A 19715-nucleotide genomic window follows, 5' to 3' on the forward strand; every position below is an offset into this window, starting at 1 on the left:
CTGGATGTAGTTTTTTTAGGCTACATTAACGAGGTCTATGAAACAAGAACATAAGGGGTTAACCAACCACACAGCAACATCTACAATAAAACACACGTTTTATTCTTATTTCGAGGTAAATGAAAATCACCAGACAAGAACCAACTTCTAGCCTTCACCACATAACACCGTATCTATGAAACAAAAAATACAAGATGCTATCTAAAACAAGCGTTCACCCACGCACAGAGACAGTCACAGATAGACGACCCAGTCTATTCCTATGTACAAACGCCCATTAAATTAAGCTTAAATAAATATATACAAACATAAATAAAGAACCTTCCTCACACAGTAAACCAAATATTAACTTTGACAGACAGGCTATAATCCAGCTCGCGGGACTGAGAAAGTGCGCGCGCCCTCGCCGGTTGAGGTGAGCGCGACGTCACCTGTCCTTACCTCAGGTTTATGCAGACCCTTTTATGTCTTTTTTGTTGACGCTGTCAACACCACGGTCAAAGCAAGCTCCCATTCAGCTGATGTAGGGTTGTGAAACAAATAAACAATATGTAGGCCATAAAATGTGTCTTTGTTGATTTAAGTCGGTGTAAATGTTCGTATATATTAAATAAATAAAAAAATAAAAAATACATGCGCAACAGATGAAATGCCAGTTGGTCATCTAAGATGATTGCCATGTTAAAAGTAACTTGCTGAAAATGTCCTCACATTTTCACAACCAAATGGCCAAGACAGCACAAGCAATAGCAGAATCAAATACAAAGAAATACAACCAAAAAAATACATCTTTCTTGCATTTTGTAGACAAACTATTCTGAATATTGCCCGAGGTGTTTGAAAGAATATGTCAAGTCTCAGAGTTTACAATTTGGTTTGTTATCTTTAGATTGAGAACTTAATTTTTAATGAATTGCTGTGATTATGTAAAGTGTATGCAAATCATTGTCATAGATCACACTATGGATGTAACATCAGTGATGGACTGGACCACTTTGTAGCACATTTACAGCCTCGTTTTGGCTAACACTCAATTTCATTGCAGTAAATGCAATAAAACCTCCTTTATTTGAATAATTTGTCTCTCTTTCAAGCAATGGAGCAAATGTTTCACTTAACAACCACTTTTGTCTTTTATGGACAGATGCTTGTGTGAGTTTGCTTACTGTAGTTTTGGCGAAGGCTGAATGGAATGTATTTACTATTGCAGAAGTGTGCACCAATAATTCTGTATAATAAGTATAATTAAATATAGTAGTTAAAAAATCCCAAGCAAACCTGTCCTCTCGTGTGCTGGCCATTACACTGATGAACACTCAGATATTAGTTATCAGATTCATAAGCATGTGTGTAAAGGACAGCCTGCGTCTAACATCATGTAAAATGTCAAACTTTTATACACAAAAACACACACTCACAAACACTCCTTGAATATTTTCACACTCGCACGCGTATGAGATGAAGATGGTGAACGTGTCACAGCAGACTCGTGTCCTCCAGTCTCTTGGATCGTATCGTTCCTTTCGTTTTGCCATGATCTGTTGTCCAATCTTCACCTTCAACCCAGAATGTAAAACGCAATGTCATAAAACTAGAGTTTATAGAATCTCTGAACATCTCCATTGACTCTCCTTCCTTGATATCGTATTTCCACAGTTCATTTCCTGTGTTTTTCCTCTTTGTCTCCGCCTTTGGAGCCGGGTCCGTCTGCAGGTGTGTGTCGGTTGGAAGTGGGGTTGTTCAGGAACATCTTGTCGAGGCCTTTAAGGGCTTCAGTCAGGTAATTCTGCAAAGCCGTGAGGGCAGCGCAGATGGCTGGAGAACCAAAACCGTGCGTGATGAAGCTAAAGTGTGACAGGCAGCTCTGGATTCCTGGCTCCAGGATGGGCGTAGGCCGAGAGTTTCCCAAAGGAGTGCGATCCTGAGCCAACAGGTCCGTGAACTCCTTACACAACTGCCTGAGAAGAGAAGAAGAGAGAAGATCCAAATCAGAGACCAGAGATCCAAAGAAACACAACCAAAATTGCTCCCCCTTTCATTTCCCTTTTTTTGCATTTTCATAGACGAGCTATTCTGAATATTGCCCGAGGTGTTAAATCTCAGTGTTTTAAAATTTGGCTTGCAATCTGTATATGAGTGTTCAGACCAAGAACTTCATTTGTAATGAATCACTGTGATTATGGAAAGTATATGTGGATTTGATGGTGAATCATTGTCATAGATCACACACTATGGATGTAACATCAGTGATGGACTGGACCGAGCAGCACAAATATTTGCGCAAGAGAGACAAAGTTAAAGCTCAGATTTTTGTTAGTTTCCATTATTCCAAACAAGCCACAATTTCTGTTTAATTACTAATCTCGCCGGAGGTGGCGGTCAGAGAGTTCATTGGATACTATAGATTTTAAATAAAGAGGCTAATTTGAAGTTTAATACACTTATGAGCAACAATTACATCTTGTATGTCTCATAGTGGAAGAGATATAATGCTCCTTACATTCAACGCATGTTTTTACATTCAACAATGTAATAATGAACTCAATTCATATAATATCTGATTATTTATCTGTTCATTTTTTGTATGTACACTCTTAAAAATAAAGGTTCGTTATTGGCATTTATGACTCCATAAAGAAGTTTTAACATCCATTGAACCTTTCAATTCTAGGATCTTTTATAGTGGAAAAAGTTTCTTTATTAATATTTCACTCATTAGCCGTTGTAATGGACACTCTTAAAAAACGAAGGTTCTTTACCCTCATTTATAGTTCCATAAGGAACCTTTAACATTGCAGGGAACCTTTCTATTCCACAAAAGGTTCTGTATAGGGAAAAAGGTTCTTTTGATTATTAATTGTTCTTCTCACTAAGAAAAGTTATTTTTAAAAACTGCTCACTGAAAGGATCTTTGGGGAGCCAAAAACGGTCCTTCTATGGCCTCACTGTGAAAGCCCTCTTTTGAAACTGTTATCTTTAAGAGTGTATTGTGGGTATTGGTGTGTTTATTGTTGCTTGTATGCACAAGGTCACTGGAGGAACTTTATTTTTGTTTACTTGTAGAATGAAAGGTTCTACACCTTAAAGGGTTCTGTCAAGCACGTCATATTTAGAGCATGTTTGAGGTTATGAGATCATTGGATCAAGTATCATGAGATCATTTTATGAATTTGGTTTTCATTTTGTTATTTTGATTACATTTTATGAATTAAGCAGCCCTTAAACATACTTTATCACGAAATAACCCATTAAACATGAATGTATTATGCAGTTATCTAAGATGTTTCTCATTTTACATAAGACACTTAAAATGGTTAAAAAAGTTTTTTTTGTTTTTTTTTTTTACAGCAAAGCCACAGCAGAACCATGTTTGGTTCCCCAAAGAAGTCAATGGTACTAAAAAATCTAACATTTTTTCTAAGTGAGAAGAATAATTCATAATCAAAATAAACGTTTTATGGAATGGAACGGTTCCATGGATGTTAATGGTTCCTTATGGAGATTATATAGATGCCAGTAAAGAACCGTTATTTATCTCACAGTGGCTAATGAGGGAAAGGTTATAATGCTCCTTTAAAGATTGTAATATTGCTCACCATTATTAAATATGGGGTCTGGACATTTTTTGTATGATATACTGCTAATTTTCTGTATGTATTGTTGCTTGTCTCACGTTAAGTGTCGCTGGAGGAACTACATTTCATATTCTGTAGGAAAATAATGTCAAATTAAAATGCCAATAAATGCACACTAATCTGCTAATGGAGCAGTGTAGGGTCTAGACATGCTCTGCCTATAGCAAGACGAGTCCGATGGGTTTTAGGATCAATCACAGTCGCACTAGTACTAACTGTGTCCTATCCAATTCCCTCACCATCCACACGGCTGTGATCCAATCAGAGAATGTCATGACATTTTTCCTGGCACATCGAGCATGACAAATCCTTCATTCACATTTATCAGAACATATCAGAAGGTTTGTGCTTGATCTTCTGTATCAGTTAAGAAAAAGCGGCCTGCTCGCTCATGGATTACAGCATGCATTTTTCAAGAAATGAATTTAAGCCATATGCTGAATTAAACAGTCAAACCGAACAGACGCCAACCCTCAACAGAAGCTGTCAACTTACTGCCATGGATATTCCTACTTATTTCTTTATATAAATCTACATATTCTTTTAACGTTGTGTGAAATATTGATTATAAAGGAGAACCCTCATACATAATATAAGAGCCACAGTAGCAAAGCAACTCTGAAAACCCTCATAAATTACCAACACTCTGACTTTTATGATGAAACTGATAAAAAGAGAAAATAATGAATGAAAATGTTCAATATTCCAGACTCTCACCGATCAAACTAAACACAAATGTCTGTTCATATGCACGTTTGTGTATGTGTTAAATAACGATGATGACACTCTTAATTATCAGAAGACACTAGGAAACAGGTGTTCTGACAGGTTGAGGTTAGGAATGGTGCTAGTTCAGTAGCTCTGTTGTGTCCTTGGGAATCATGGGTTAGGGACCTATTTTTCATCACCAAATTGTGACCAAAAACCCCCCTCACAAAAAAAAAAAAATCTGAAATATTTTTCCATTTATTTTAACAAAAAGGATAAAATCTACTTTAAATGAAACTCTCCAGAGTCTGTCGTCCATGCATAAGAGAAGAGATACAAAAGCTTAAATCCTCAGAGCAAAGTCTGCATATTTCTGCTTCTGAGAGCAAAGCCCATCAATTAGAATAAAGCCATCAATTTAACTTTTAGTCTACAGGGAGAGTGTCTTTATCTGTCATTACTGCGGAATATTCCGTTCTCAGCATGTTTCACTTCCTGAAAGAGGTAGTGCACTAAATATTCATGCCACTCTTGCTTTGGGGAATCATATAGGGAAAAAAATAAGGTCAGAATTTTTGCCATGTGCCCAGATGGCCTGACATACTAATGACCTTTCAACATTTGACCTCCCCACGTCTTCAAGTTTAAATATGGAACTTGTGACCAAAGTAAAGATCCTTTAATAATATTGATGTTTTCTGCTCTTTAAGACATGCAGTGTTGAAGCAATTTCCAATTGATTCATTTTGAAAATGGACGAAAAAACATGAATTCATATTAAATTGGCCCCACTTTATATAAGGTGGTCTTAAGTACTATGTACTTACATATCAAAATAAGTACAATGTACTTACTGTGTTCAAATTGTATTGCAAAGCACTTTTGCTGATATTGAGGTGGGAGACGGGTAGAGTTAGGGACAGGTGTGGTGATAAGGGTAAGTTTAAGGGTAGGGTTAGGTGTAAGGGAAGTGCCAACTGTGTAATTACAGAAATTAATTACAGATGTAATTACATGCAGGTATTTTTAAAATGTAAGTACAATGTAATAACATGTATGTACACAATAAGTGCATTGTATCAAATTATTAATTAAAATATTACTACATAGTAGATAAGGCGACCTAATATAAAGTGGGTCATTCTTATCGACGTACTTGTGTAATGTGTATTGAGGTGTAATGTAGTCTCAAGTAAGAATCTGATCACACTTCAATCTCTAAAAGGTCATTTGTGACAAACAGTTCAAATGCCTCCGACTGGCAGTGTTGCAGAGCCCTGCTGCGGCATCTGCAGTTGTCTGGGCTTGTCAGATTTTGACCCACATACGCTTTCGCGTCTCAGAACCACAAACAGTCTTGTTGTCCAGTCGGGAGAGCGCAGCGCGCCTCTCTCTCGCTCTCTCATTCCAGAGCGACAGAACGCGAGTGCCCGAGGCGCGTGCAGGGGCGGGGGCGCGGGCTGATTGACGGGACTTTGACAGACAGACTGTGAAAGGAGAGGCGAGGGAGGAGGGATGACCTTAGGCAAAACTTCAAGGGGAAAGCTGGCACTTTAAGACTTGAAACATTTCACTTAAATATAATGAGTTTCTAGCTCGGTGCCAGGCTGAGATGGATAAGAGACGCGTGTTTCTGCTGGGCCTGAACTGCCTCATTAGAAACCAGCTAAACGTGTCAAAACGCACCAGGCACTAAGCGGACAGCCATCAAAACGACACACTCCCCAGCAATCTGTGATGGATTCCACATTCACCTCCAAATGTGGCTACACATTCGTTCAAGCGGTTACCAGCTTCCAATGAAAGCAACAAATATCACGTAAACATGCAACAAACACATTGTGACACACGCCATGTATACGTACTTTGTGGCGAGCAGCATGTTCTTCCGTGAGTGCAGTTCGCTAGGATCTGTGTGCTGTCTGTTCAGATATTCAGACACGGCCTTTGTAGGAAATTCAGTTTCACAAATGTAGCCAAAGTCCCGAGCCAAATGAACAGCTTCTCCTGGAAATGAAAAATAAATACAATATAGTAGGCTAAAAAAAAGGAATTAGCCCACTAGCCTACTGCACATTTTCGCATAAAATATTTTATAGGCTACTAAATTACAGCAGTAGCCGCAACTGAACTGAACTTGAGGGAGAGCCTATTAACCAAATGAAAAATTGCTATGCAACATCAACAAGACAGTCACAACAATAATTATATGAAATTAGCTGTAGCCTACAAATTTCGCTTTAGTGATTTTACAGTGCATTAAGGAAGATATGAAAACCAGATTAGGCTATAGGCCTACAAACTCTCAAAGCAATAAATCATTTTTATGATTGTGGTTCATTCCTAAATTGTAGGCCTAAATTGTAAAATTATTCGAGATCCAGGATTAAACTAAAACTATACACACAAAACGAACTAGTTTTCCATTAGTGATTGTTTGAATGGCCTATAAACTCCCAAACAGATAATAATAAAAGGGATATGAGGAACAGAACATGGGAATCAGAATCAGATGTCCTGCTTTACCTTCTACTAGAGACGTCAGTAAAGTGACATTCGCGGCTTTGCGTCTCCCCGCGGGCAAATTCAAGCCGATTTTCTCCAGCTTTTCCCTCAGTGATCTGCCGCCATTTTTCGACTTCGCTCTGATCAGAGAAAAGATAATTACATATGTTTAATGACGGATTGACAGCAAAAATACACCATGAAAATTAAAAATTAGACATCTTATTGGCAGGAGTAGCCTAGGCTTAATTAAAAAAAAAAAACTCTAAAAAAAGGTCTGCTAAGTCAGAAAACAGCAGAACCCTGTTTGACTGTCATATGTTCAGAAGTAAAATTAGATTTTCAGATTTTTTTGTCTTTAATGCATTGACCTCCACACTGCTTATAATGTGGATTCTGGCGGACATAATGTTCTCACCTCCGCAAAACCCCGCCAAGAAGAGAGGCGTTCAGGCACTCTGGCGGAGAGAGGCGCCGCTGGACCTCGCCGACCGTCACTTTATATTTGGATGTGGAGCTAAGAAGCGACAGGCGGCCGGGCACCGAGCAGAAGACCTCATTGACGTTCACCGTGATCCCGCCGATTAGACCGTCTTTGTTCATCATCAGAGAAGCGACGCTCTTGTGAGGAACTGGAACTGTGCGAGAGAATCAAACAGAAATTTGAGCTACTTCCTTTAATATAACGTTATAGTCCTACTCATTTTCTGGGAAATGTTGACCACTTTAACTAACATAGCCTACTTCGCAAAATGACGGCAGCGATAAAACAAGAGGTCATCGGCTACCCACTATTTTAAAACAATGTCTAGACTTACAGACAGCACATGCCCGTGAGAATATTATGCAATGTAAAATCTTGGCACATGAAAGTGCCGTGAGCTCGAGCCCTCGGCTGGTCAGGGTCACACCGCGCGCGCCCTGAGCTGCCAGCGCGTGCTCCTGCTTTCATACGCTAATTCCACGTGTAGCCTACAATAGAAAGCAAAGCACGGGAAGCCTATACAGGTATTATTGTTATTTAATTAACGATGAATGGTGTTATTTAAGTATGTTGCCAACTGTCTGTAATCTATATCAACGGAATTATATTGAAAAGGAATGGTGATTTCCCCCAATGGTCCAGCAGTGATTAAGTTTCTAGCATTCCACTCACAAAACCCGTCAGGCACAAAAGTCACACTATTTCCCCCAAATTCACTCACACTATCAGCTTTTGTTTCCATATTGGCATTTCAACACTATACTCTGCTCATTTGTTGTATTATCGATTGGTGATGATGGACACGAGCTAATAACATTAACCCCGCACACTCTCGCAGGCTGACCGTCAAAGGGCGTCTAACTTAAGCGCTAATGGGGTAACGAGCGCTCGAGCCCGCGGAGATCTCTACAGGGGATAATAGAGAAAACGAGCTCTAAACGAGCTCACGAGATCTGCGCTCACAAAACCATCCATCACAGCGGCCACTTAAAGGCCGTCTCTTCTGGGAGGCCCGTGTTCCGTTAACTAAATTACCGGCAAACGTCCCTCATAACGGACAAATATTAACACGAGCCCAGGGAGTGTTGCTGGAGCTCTTATGACTGCATGAAGGCCTTATCTCAGAGTAAATATGTCAAAACCTCCGAGGAGAAATTATGTCAACAAAGTGGTGCTGAAATGTCGCTTTTACACAGACATGTTTCCTGTTTTCCTCCAAGAAAATGTAGCCTACTAGATCTGGAATGTGTCCTACTGCGTTATGGGCATATGAATAAAATAAAAGAGACAGCTTATGCCACAAGGGTTGCATTTCTTTCTAAATTCGTTGTAGTTTGATTTTAAAGTTTGATTCCAGAAATAATATTCAATGGCCTCCAATTCCACTTGCTTTGACTGGGCGCCCAAACCTAAGATAATAGGCAGGTGACATCATTTGAATACCAGATGTGGTTCAGCGCATGCGTAAAAGGGCGTGGCAAGGTGTATTCACCTGAAATGACTTGTTGCCCTAAATCCATAAAACAGCTTTCATTTATATCAGCTCGTTTTCGGTGCTGATTATAATTGAAAAACGTGAAATGATCACGTTAACGTAAATAGCCTACTATAATTCTTTCAGCAATTTTACCTTTTTTAATGACTGATTGATCCAGGATGTTCATCCCGCTGTTTATGTCCTCCAGAGCCTAAAAATAAATAGGTAATATGAGAAAGCATTTAACATTTGAACAAAAGCTACAGAAAATTAAGCTTTATAATTTCAGATAACTTTAGAATGACCTTCTTTTTGTAGGCTAGGCTAGGCTATAGAAAATACAAATTAAAAAATGAAAATAAAGTCCGGGGGAGGAGGGGGGAGAATTATCCAAATAGTGAACATTAGCAATTGAAAATTTGCTTTTTAAATTAGGTTTAGGTCTCATACCATTGTTCTCACTAAACAATTTTTCCAGAATTCATATTTTACATTTAAGTTGTCTGAATTTCACATTTTACATTTAATTTGATTTCTTAATGGCATCAAGTCAGGAAACGTAAACTAACCTGGGTTTGATAGAAACAAAATAAAACATTCTGAGAAAAAAACAAAAAAAAGCCAGATGTCAGTTAGCACGTTTTATAATTATTTTAGGAAGAGAGTCAGACAGTCATTATCCAGTCAACTGAACGGGGACAGGCATTGGCTTAAAATGTATATTACCCAGAAACTTGTCAATTGACGAAATTAGACATGATGTGTGCAGAGATATATTGATCAAAAACAGCGGTTAGAAATGTGAATCCAGTCGACGAAGCCTTAACGTTTATAATGTTCTCATTTTTCGTTACAACAATACTTTTCAGTTACCAGTTTCCTTAACCCAGGCCTCACTGCAATTATTTTAAGTAGCCTATTATTTATAACGTAAAAATAAAACACAAAAATGTCTTTACTACGACAGCAAATTATTTAATAACAAGCAAGCCTTTGCTGTATTTTAAATATTAAGCTACTGCTATATATGATGCTAAAGAAAGTCTGGACTCATTTTATTCAAATTATAGGCTATTGTTCGGGAAATAATTAAATCTGTTAAAATATTTAGCTAACATCTCACTGAAAATTCTTAACAGGCCCTGAAAATACAGGGAATTGTCATAATTGAAAACAGTAGGCTACAAGATAATAATCAAAACTAAATTAATTTGTTAAATCAAATTATTAGTTCATCTAAACTGTAAAAGAAACAAATATTGTGCAATTTCACGTCGTTTCTATCCCAGACAAAATAAGAGGTTGTTGTCCAAGCAAAAAAAAAAAAAATCAAACATCATAACCAACCTGCACATCCTCCATGCCGTGCGCCAGGCCATGAAGGGACAGACCGTCTCCCATCCCCGCCTCGAGCCCGTGATGTGTGGAGTGGAGCAACACGTCCGGTCGGCGCACGGCCGAGTAGTCCCGCCGGGGGTCCAGACCCGAGAGCTGCGGTAAAGAGGCTCGAGGCTGCGGCAGTAAACCTCCGCTCTCCGCGCCCACGTCCTGCCGCTGTCGGGAGCCCCACGGGTGCTGCTGGGGCTGGTGAAGAGCGTTCAGAGAGTACGGGTCACTGACGTGTGAGTACGGATCCTGACTCTGGTGATACGGCAGCGGCTGGTACGGCGGGGGAAAGTACGGCGGTTGGAAGTCCGAGGAAGGTGTGTGAGAGAGCGGCGGAGCGCTGGAGTACGGACCCTGAGAGACCGAACCCAGCTGGGACAGTCTGGAACTGTGGCTCGGTACCCCATCATGGCGGTCCTTCAAACGAGAAAAGAATACACACGATTACAAGCCAACCTATGCAAACAGTTCTCTAACATATTCGAAAAATAAAATTAACTTTTTGGATGTGAGGCTACTGGGTCGTATCCAACAATATTGAAAGGATATTAGCAACGTATCGGTGATCCTATAAAGTACATAAGCTTTCAAAATATTTGTATTTTCTCACTGGTGTTAGTAACTCCTCAAAACATCTCAAACAAATGGGGCGAACGAGTATCTAAGCCGCATCAACCCTTAATCAGTAAAAGCCACACACCGCCTTTCCCACGGTGCGTTTAACAATAAAGAATGTTCTTGGCGTTAGACTCACCGTGGAGGAATACGTGTGCACTAACATCTGGGCGGAAAAACGGGAGCTCGCGGAGAGCAGAGAGACACGCGACAGCACGACAGACGCTCTCGCCTGAAGAAACGCGCTCCGTTCTCAACTCCTCATGACAACGCGCGGAGAGAAATGACTTTTTTCAGCTCAAATGACTTCTCCTGGAGGACCCTGTTGCTCCAGGTCTCGGTTGCGTTCTTCCCGATCCGGCGTTCTGATCCAGAGTGCGCAGTGCTCCGTCCGTTCGCCTCGCTACACCTCCTCAGAATAATTGTTATTCATGACTCCGCTAATATTGCGGGAATACTTAAAGCAGTGGGGAGCAGCGGAGCGTGAAGGCGCTGCTGCTGTAAGTGACGTTCATTCAGGAGGAGGAAACACTCGTGCTCTGTTTTATTCCCCTCTCTGTTTGAGGTCCGGCATGCACGGGTCCAGACCTCTTTCTTTGGCTATTGTTGTCTTTTATGTTATTGTTGCGTGTGCAGAGTCCATTTATCTCCAGCCAGAACAAACGAATCTCCGGAATCAGCTGCTTTGAACAGGGCAGATGGACAGAGGCCTCCTTCACAAGCACTACACTTTAATATGCATTATAACTACTACATCACTATAACTATAGCTATTCAGAGCCTTACCATCCCAAAACCCACAAAAGCACATTCAGATTCCACCATTAAGGGTGACACTTCCTTGAGTTTGAAAAAAGCCATGTTAAATTAAAAATCTCAATTTGGGCGAAAGAGCCTTTATAGGCAACACGCACTAGCCATATATGCTCTTATAATTCCATGGTTTCACATCACAACACGTGCATGAGTGTTTAAGCAGGCCTAGGTCTTTAACACACACGGCAACATTAACATAGGCTATTAGTGCAGTTACCGTGAAGTTAAAGCACTTTCGATGCATCATCGCGGTTTAAACTGTATGGGCTACATAAATGTCCGAATGGTTAAAGTACGAAAAAAAAAGAAAGAAGCAGAAACAGGTTTAAAAAGGTAGTTTTTGTACCGGGTGACATTTTAAAGTCCTCCACTAATGGTGCCCCATTAAACAGCTCGTATTATGGTCGATTTCACGGGCTGGGGTCGAAGTGTTTAATTACACGCGTGACGGTGACTGTGAGAGAAAAGCCATGTGTGACTCTCTGGGTCGGCATCCCGCGAGGCTTTTCCAAAAACCACCACGAGTCTCTCCCACGAGCTCGAGATCATTCAGGGGAATCCACGGGACTCCCACGCGTGACTCTGCGTCCTCTCCTTTTCGGGATGCGATTCTCTTATTAATACATCTATAGTCTCAAGAAAATAATGCGAGAAGTTTTTCAGTGCATATAATGATTAAGATTTTTTTCTTCTGTTTTTATGCTAATACTTTAACTCTTAAATATCTCATTAAATACATAAAAAACAATACTAAATGTGTAAAAGCGTGCCCCGATGTAAAAAATAAAATAAAAAATAATATTATATATATATATATATATATATATATATATATATATATATATATATATATATATATATATATATATATATATATGCCTATATTTTTTTTTCTTTAATTCAAATTGTATTAATTACGTGGCTTACTAAGTTATAATATTAAAAACTCAGCTAGAAACAAATAAAAATGTAAAGGAAATGAAGTAGCATAGTCTGTTTGCTAAATGGATAGCCTACAAGAAATGAGAAAAGACCGAATTAAGTAAAAATAACTGAATAATTTTAAATCAAACGTTTATAATTTGACATATTTTTTTTTCATTATTGCAATAACCAGCATAAAAAATAGACATTACATTGTAAAATAAATAAATAAAAATAAAAATCACGACCAAATGCAACGGATTTTTTTGTGTGTCGTTATGTAAATAAATCATACAATAAAAAAACACACAGATGCGGATGCAGTTTGTCTTCTCTTTACCTCGTATATATCTTCATACTTGACATTTTCCACCAGTTTCCACAGCATGTTCGCGCGCTGATCCCTGTATAACGAGTGCATTCATGTGAAGAGTGAAGATCTCAACTCTCTCTCCCCCTCTCTCTCGCTCACTCACTCACTCACTGAAAACGTAAAGCTCATAGAAAAATCACCGATTCCCTTTCAGTGTTCGTCTGCGTGTGTGCTGTGGCGGCGTTGATACAGTGAATGTCTAATGTTAAGTGTGTTGACTTTGGGTTGTATGTAAAGCTGCTGCGGGGGGATTCGCTGAGACTCCAGCTCCATCATCAACTGCAAATGAAGTGAACGTTTAACAAACGCTGCAGTCTGCCATTTTACAGGACAGAGTCAACGTGTTAACGTGGAATTTAAAGGAAACTGAATAAAAAGTATCAAACCAAAACCTCTAATAGTTCTGTAGTCCTAATATAGGCCTATATACTTTTAAAAGCCAACCCATATGTGAATTCAGTTGATTGTGACACTTTTTCTCGATGGCAAAAACATGTCCCAATCTGAATTCCTGAATTCACCCCATATACAAACAGTTGAAAATGGCAAATAAACTCTGGGGTTAACCAGCCTATAAGCAGTTTATTCAACTGAATAAGTGAAACGAGATTGCTCAGTGTTTCGCTACAAATATCAGATTTCTGTCAGTGCTGTAAGCAAACATTACCTCGCAGCCAATGGCCACAGCTGCCTCTGATACAGGCCTACTCGACCCATTCAGATGCTTCAGTGAAGGTGCAGAGTCAGTCCAGCGCGCCACCTGCTGGACAATGTCAAACAAATAGTAGCCATCTTAAAAAGAGAACAAAAAGCACATTTCAGGTTGAGGCTTTGACTAACAAACGTTTCAAAGGTTTTGAGCTGCGGTCAAACGGTTTTACCAAACTGTATGTAGGTAGGTTATAACCACGATGCTAAGCCTACTGTTTCTGAAAAATAATCCAAAAGATCCGCGGTGCTCAATCCAGCTCCTGCAGAGTTTGGTCCCTGCTCTGCCTCTATTGCACACCTGCAAGCTCCGCCCCTTGAATACTCTTGACTCAGACGGACACCGTAGCATAAACAAACGGATTTCCAGTTAAAGAATTACACATTCTCATGTCCAAACCCGTAAGACTTTCATATTTGTAACACAAATGAAAATCTTTTTGATGAAATCTGACAGCCTTCCGTCCCTGACAGCCACCTACTTTGGTGCTTCAAAGAGATCGTAAAACTAATCCATATGAACTAAGCAGTTTTGTCCAAATTTTCTGAAGAGACTCAATCGCTTTATATGATGGACAGATTTAATTTAGGCTTTTATTCACATAAACATTCACCAGCGAACATAAACAGAAGCTCAGCCAAACATGGTTGACCTGCCAAGAACAAAGTTCACTGGTTGTTGTTGAAGCTCAAACCTGCTGTTCTGAGAATGAACCTCATTGGTTGTCGCTCGTCAAGCGAACATGCACACTGTAAAAAAAGTCACAGCCTATATATATATATATATATATATATTTTTTTTTTAAGTACAATCGACTTGGATGTTCATGTTATTTCAACTTAGATTATGTTAAACTTACTTTAAAAACTAGTTACATCTTGTATAGCCTAACATATAAAAAAAACTTTCTTAACTTATTTTGAGAAGTTAAAACAATGTAAAAATATATTTTTTTTACAGTGCATGAACGTTTTGAATGTTTATAGCCTATGTAAAACCCTTAAATTGAATATATTCATCATATAAAGCGACCAAGTATCTTCAGAAAATTGTATTCGTTTTATGAGCAATTCACAAGAATTAGTTTTACAATCTCTAATTTGAACTTTTTAAAGCTCAAACTGGTTGAGCTGTCAATGGAGGGACAGAAAGCTCTCAGATTTCATCAAAAATGTCTTCCGATGATGAATGGAAGTCTTACGGGTTTGGAGTGACAATTATGAGGGTAAATGAAAACTGAATTTTCATCTTTGGGTAAACTAACCCTTTAAATATGCCGATTTCATTGTAAAACTGAAAGTATTTTGTTCTTAATAAATTGTGACAAGCATTTTTATCTAAGCTTTTCTTTAAAGGATTTATTGAAATTACACATTAACGCGCGATTAATAACCACAATCAGATTTGAGGCAAACACTTACAGTCAGCTAAAATAAGAGAAAAGTCACAATATGTATATTTTTAAACTGAATCAAGTGATCTCACTGAACAGTGCTGTTTCTAACGTGCATGGTACTGTGAACTATAGTAGTTTTATGAGAACGATGGCATGAATGAAACAACACGCAAATTAAACGAAAACAAACACGAATACACCTTGAAGCCATCTAAGTTTTTACTTATTTTACACTCATGGATCAATAATCAAATGTTTTGGGGGTAATGCAGAAAAAAATAATCCACTTGCATCTCTTTACCCCGTTGTGCCGTGTTGTTGGATCATTTCAGCAAAATTGCGTTTAAACCACACACACACACACACACACACACACACACACACACACACACACACACACACACACACACACACACACACACACACACACACACACACACACTCACACTCACACACACACACACACACACACACACACACACCACAAAGACTAAGATTAGGCAAAAAGGTAAAAGCTTACCTGAAATCGCGGACAAAAAGTTTTTAAACCAAAAGTTCTTGCAATTAAAAATCTTTTTTTTATATTTATTTATTTATTTATTTATTTATTTATTTTTCTAAGAAAATATAAATTAGATTAGGCTAGAAACGGACCATACGTTTTTACTTCAGTGAACATTTCTTCTTTTATTATTAAACAAAATCTGAAAAGCTACCGAACATTGTTATAAAAATAAAATAAAAAAAGACGCTTGAGATGAGTAAAATAAAAAATAATAAAAAAAGATGAGTTGCAAGTTGATCTTAGGTAGGCTATTAGGTAGCCTAGTGAGCAAAAGTGGTCACAATAAAACTGTTAGGTGTGCAACACAAAACTATTTATGAAACAGCAAAACAAACAAAATATGATTGTAATTGACAAACCTATTTTATTCCGGTTTATTATATTCGGTGCTATGTAATTTAACCAATAATCTTGCTTCTAAAGATCAGAGGAATTGATGTACTTACTAACATACTAAGATGTCAGCATGACCATGACCGTCAGCTGCAGACAGGAAGACAAAGTTTCTCTCCATCTAAATAGGGAACAATTCCTCCTTTCTGCACAAGGGGTCACTTGGTCACTAAATACACCGTTTTCTAATTGGGAATTTTTTGTTACTGACAATTGATTTGCATTTTTGCTACATCTCCTAATGTTTTCCAGAATTAATTAAATGTGAAATTAAATGTGTAGGCTACTGTAGGACATTTTCTTCCCTGAGACTGTGAGACTAACTGAGCTCAGTGATCTTGACCCACTTTCAAGTGCTCTCAGATCTGTTGCATTGGCCATTGAGATGCTGCCTGACGTATGGATGAGTGAAAATAATCTGCGATTAATGTTTCAGCAGCCCCGCTGCCACAGAGAGAGTGCCAGACCCACACACACTCACTCAGGGCATGTCTAGAGGCCATGACAGATGTCGAAGTTTGAGAGAAACTAGGCTCATTCTGCACAGACGCTGATTTAAATTTGAAACAAAACCACACATTAAAATTCTCAGCGAGCACACAAACGCATCTCTGGCATGATAGAAAATAAGTTTGTCATATCTGAGAATATCAAACAATGACAAACAAAATTAGCCTATCGTTTGTAGCTAAATATTTGTTTTTTTAAGGTGTGCACATTTTTACTAAATGTGTAAAAATATAAAATATTGCCTATATGAGCAATTCTATTCTAGAATTTTTAACAATAAACGTTGCTTTTTAAAATATAATGTAAAAGTTATCCTACAATATTTTTGTATTTTTGTCTGTTCTTGAACTCAAGCATCGCACTGCCATTACACAAACAAGCCACAAGATGGCGCGCGAGTAACACGATAAAGACCTTTAGAAGAAGGCAGAAAGTCTTCAACAATGATACACATAATCCAGACTCCAGAGGAGGCTTTAGATTCGTCCAGACACACACATAAAAAAAATAAAATAATAAAAAATAAAAAATAAAATAAATAAAAATAAAAATAATAATAATAATAATAATAATAATAATAATAATAATAATAAATGTTTTTAAATAAAAAATAGGCTAATAATAATAATAATGATAATAATAATAATAAATAATAAATAATAATAATCTCATAAATGAGCACAAACACGTTACCATCGGACCTTCAAAGTTCTCCGTTAATTCTGAGGGAACTCCTTTTGGTGATATTCAGGATGTCCTCACCTCTAAAATCTAGCCTATTCACGAAGTAGAATATGAAAATAGAATTAATATTAGCATAGCCTACTAATATACTAATAATAGCTATTATTATATTTGTAAAAAAAATTAATTAAAATAAATAAATAAATAATGTAGCCTAGCATATTAGATCATAAATCAGTGAAATATTACCCCAGTGTGATCAGCTGTTTTCTATGTGAATATATAAAGTGTCATTTTTTATTTCTGTGATCATACCTGAGTGTCACATGATCCTTCAGAAATCATTATCATATGCTACGGTAAGTCTAATTAGTCTGCTTGGTTTCAACAACAACAATAATTTACCTTCTTTGTATCATCAATAGCGTAGGCTATGCTTAAGAATATATTTAGACCTTCGTTTTATCTGAATAAAGTGGCGTAGGCCTAGATTATATTAGACTATGATTTATTAAACTCAAAATCTCTGGCTTGGAAAATTATAACTCGATCGCTTGAGAAATGATTTATTCTCAGAATGGACGTGTTTCTTTAAAACATTGAATATTGATAGATTAAAGCTAATTGTTTGGTTTTGAGTAACGTTAGCCTTTTCATTTGCATTTTACGTTTTGAACATGTAGGCTAATTACTTATGCTAGCCTGCTTAGCGCCTAAACTAGGTCGAGTTGAAGCGGAACTTTGCATTAGAACAGCCCAAACTGATAAAAACACTCTCGTAAACAGTACATGCGCTAATTATCTGTTTGGGTTTCCCCAAGATTGTGTTATTTGGATTTTTAGGCTGCGTTCGTTAACGTTGACGTTGATTAGGCTACTGAAACGTCCTCAGTACTACTGAGATCAGACAACGGTTTCCTACATAAAAAAAGTGTGAATATGAATGTGAATCGCTTTTATCTTGTGAAAAGCTTATTCGCATCGATCTGTCAGTCAGTTATTGACTTTGTAAAGCCTTTTGGTGCAACAGCATGTTGGTCTTTCTCTGCTGTTAATGATCTGTGCTCTTTGGGTGCTTATTTATCCCACTTCAGCCTTTTTTCTAAATGCTTTATTTACATTTTAAATATGTTCCCTCATTATAAGAATTTTATGCAAATAATCCAGTTTAGCTGTATCATGATTCTGCAAGTGCAGCTAGCAGCTTCATTGTTATTATTTCCATTCATTATTTCCTCAGTGTTGAACGAGTCCACTGTATTTCCATCATCTGTGAATGAAGTAGCCTACAAGTGTAAGTAAGGCAGGTAAAGCAAATACTTTCCTCCAGCGTTTATTTAAAAAATCTAATAAACCTAAACCCAGTAATAAAGGTCCTCAGGCTCATTGATGGAAGGTAGATCTCAGGAAAAGGAGAGGAAAGTCAGCCAGAGTACAGAACAAAAGCAGGCGAGTGACAAGTTTTTGCCTCAGCAGGTTAAGTAGAACATGTGATTATGTGAAAATCGATATGGTGTTTCCTGTGTCAAATCCATAACCGTGGCATTGCAAATGCACATACAATATGATCTGTATTCAAGAGGAAGCACATGAATTCAAGTCCAGTCAGGTGAGTTAATATAAGACTTTGAGCAATATGCTTTATTGAACACCAGTAGTTTGCATGTAGGGTTATTTCATATATGTAGTTCAAAGCCTACAAGAAAAGATTGAATTTATATATTTATATATAACTTTTTTTACAAATGCAGTCAACAGTTTGTGTTCTGGAACAACAGTGGGGAATGTCCGTTCGTTTCAGATGGTGTACAAAGTTTAACATGCACAATATACAGTAACTAACGCAACAGGGAAAGTTACCTGTCATAATTTACAGTCTCAAACTGACCTCAAATTAGGTCTTGGCAGAAATGGAATGTGAGTCTTTTAATAAAAGATATTGCATCTTTAAAATCAGTATTTAAACTAATTACATACAGAAAAGCTTTAAGCAAAATAACTTATTTAATAACTTATAAAATAATGACAACAGTTTGTGTTTTGCGTAGTATTGGGCAGTGAGAATGACATGACTGGTTTGTACATACAGGGAAAGCTGAGGTCATAGGAAGTTATGCCAGTTGTATAAATAAAAGAATATGGAATAAAAACCCTGTAACCCCGCCCCAAGTAGCCACGCCCTGAACAAGGCCCGCCCATCAGGGCTCAGATCAGGAACTGGGAAAGCGGCCACTCTTGCGTCAGAGTCATTCTGTTTTCTCGATTTTACCATCCTTCGTCGGCGCCTCGTTGGTTTTGCGCAGTGTTTTGTCCGAGTTGGAGTTGATCTGGCTGGTGTCTGGCGTTCCTGCGCTCTTATTGGCTGAGTGTTTCTCCAGATAATTAAGCATTTCGCTGAGGATCGTCTGAAAGGTGCTAAGAGCTGCGCAAATCGCCGGCGTACCAAATCCATGCGTGATTAGACTAAAGAGGACAACGGGAAATGATTATTAACAACAATACTTGCATATACAGTATGTCTGCTGTATTTTTGCA

At 38.0% G+C, this 19715-nt stretch overlaps 2 protein-coding genes across 11 annotated transcripts in view; both read right to left on the reverse strand.

Moving 5' to 3' along the window:
- Window positions 1-81: 81 nt before the first annotated feature.
- On the reverse strand, window positions 82-13886 carry tfap2b (transcription factor AP-2 beta). Of its 3 annotated transcripts, none has more exons than XM_067418153.1 (9): window positions 13805-13886; window positions 13591-13715; window positions 12891-12954; window positions 10157-10612; window positions 8963-9020; window positions 7267-7486; window positions 6870-6988; window positions 6209-6350; window positions 82-1958 (listed from the first exon to the last, which is right to left on the reverse strand). In XM_067418153.1, exons 2-9 carry the CDS (start codon window positions 13638-13640, stop codon window positions 1658-1660), a joined length of 1410 nt encoding a protein of 469 aa, XP_067274254.1. In that variant the 5' UTR covers window positions 13641-13715; window positions 13805-13886; the 3' UTR covers window positions 82-1657. The 3 variants fall into 3 exon arrangements, with proteins under 3 accessions (XP_067274254.1, XP_067274255.1, XP_067274256.1); XM_067418154.1 differs by having other exon boundaries at window positions 13591-13686; window positions 13848-13863; XM_067418155.1 differs by lacking the exons at window positions 12891-12954; window positions 13591-13715; window positions 13805-13886 and adding an exon at window positions 10950-11324.
- A 4940-nt stretch (window positions 13887-18826) lies between these two features.
- The window catches only part of tfap2d (transcription factor AP-2 delta (activating enhancer binding protein 2 delta)), a 119314-nt gene continuing 118425 nt past the window's right edge, over window positions 18827-19715 (reverse strand). For 6 of the 8 annotated variants that reach the window (XM_067418146.1, XM_067418147.1, XM_067418145.1 and 3 more), the window contains one exon: window positions 18827-19643. In XM_067418146.1, coding sequence (XP_067274247.1) covers window positions 19427-19643 — 217 coding nt within the window. In that variant the 3' untranslated portion in view covers window positions 18827-19426. The remainder of the gene's footprint in view (window positions 19644-19715) is intronic. The other 2 variants (XM_067418143.1, XM_067418150.1) reach the window with 1 other exon arrangement.

The sequence above is a fragment of the Pseudorasbora parva genome, chromosome 15, assembly GCF_024679245.1.
Source record: "Pseudorasbora parva isolate DD20220531a chromosome 15, ASM2467924v1, whole genome shotgun sequence".
NCBI classification, from domain to species: domain Eukaryota; kingdom Metazoa; phylum Chordata; class Actinopteri; order Cypriniformes; family Gobionidae; genus Pseudorasbora; species Pseudorasbora parva.

Excerpts from the sequence above, each read along its gene's own strand:
- tfap2b (XM_067418153.1), bottom strand. The coding sequence starts at position 13,640 with ATGGGTCGAGTAGGCCTGTATCAGAGGCAGCTGTGGCCATTGGCTGCG. Across the intron at positions 10,613-12,890 it reads AGTATGAAGATATATACGAG|GACCGCCATGATGGGGTACC; the intron begins GTAAAGAGAAGA and ends TCTCGTTTGAAG. Across the intron at positions 9,021-10,156 it reads ACGGCATGGAGGATGTGCAG|GCTCTGGAGGACATAAACAG; the intron begins GTTGGTTATGAT and ends ATTTATTTTTAG.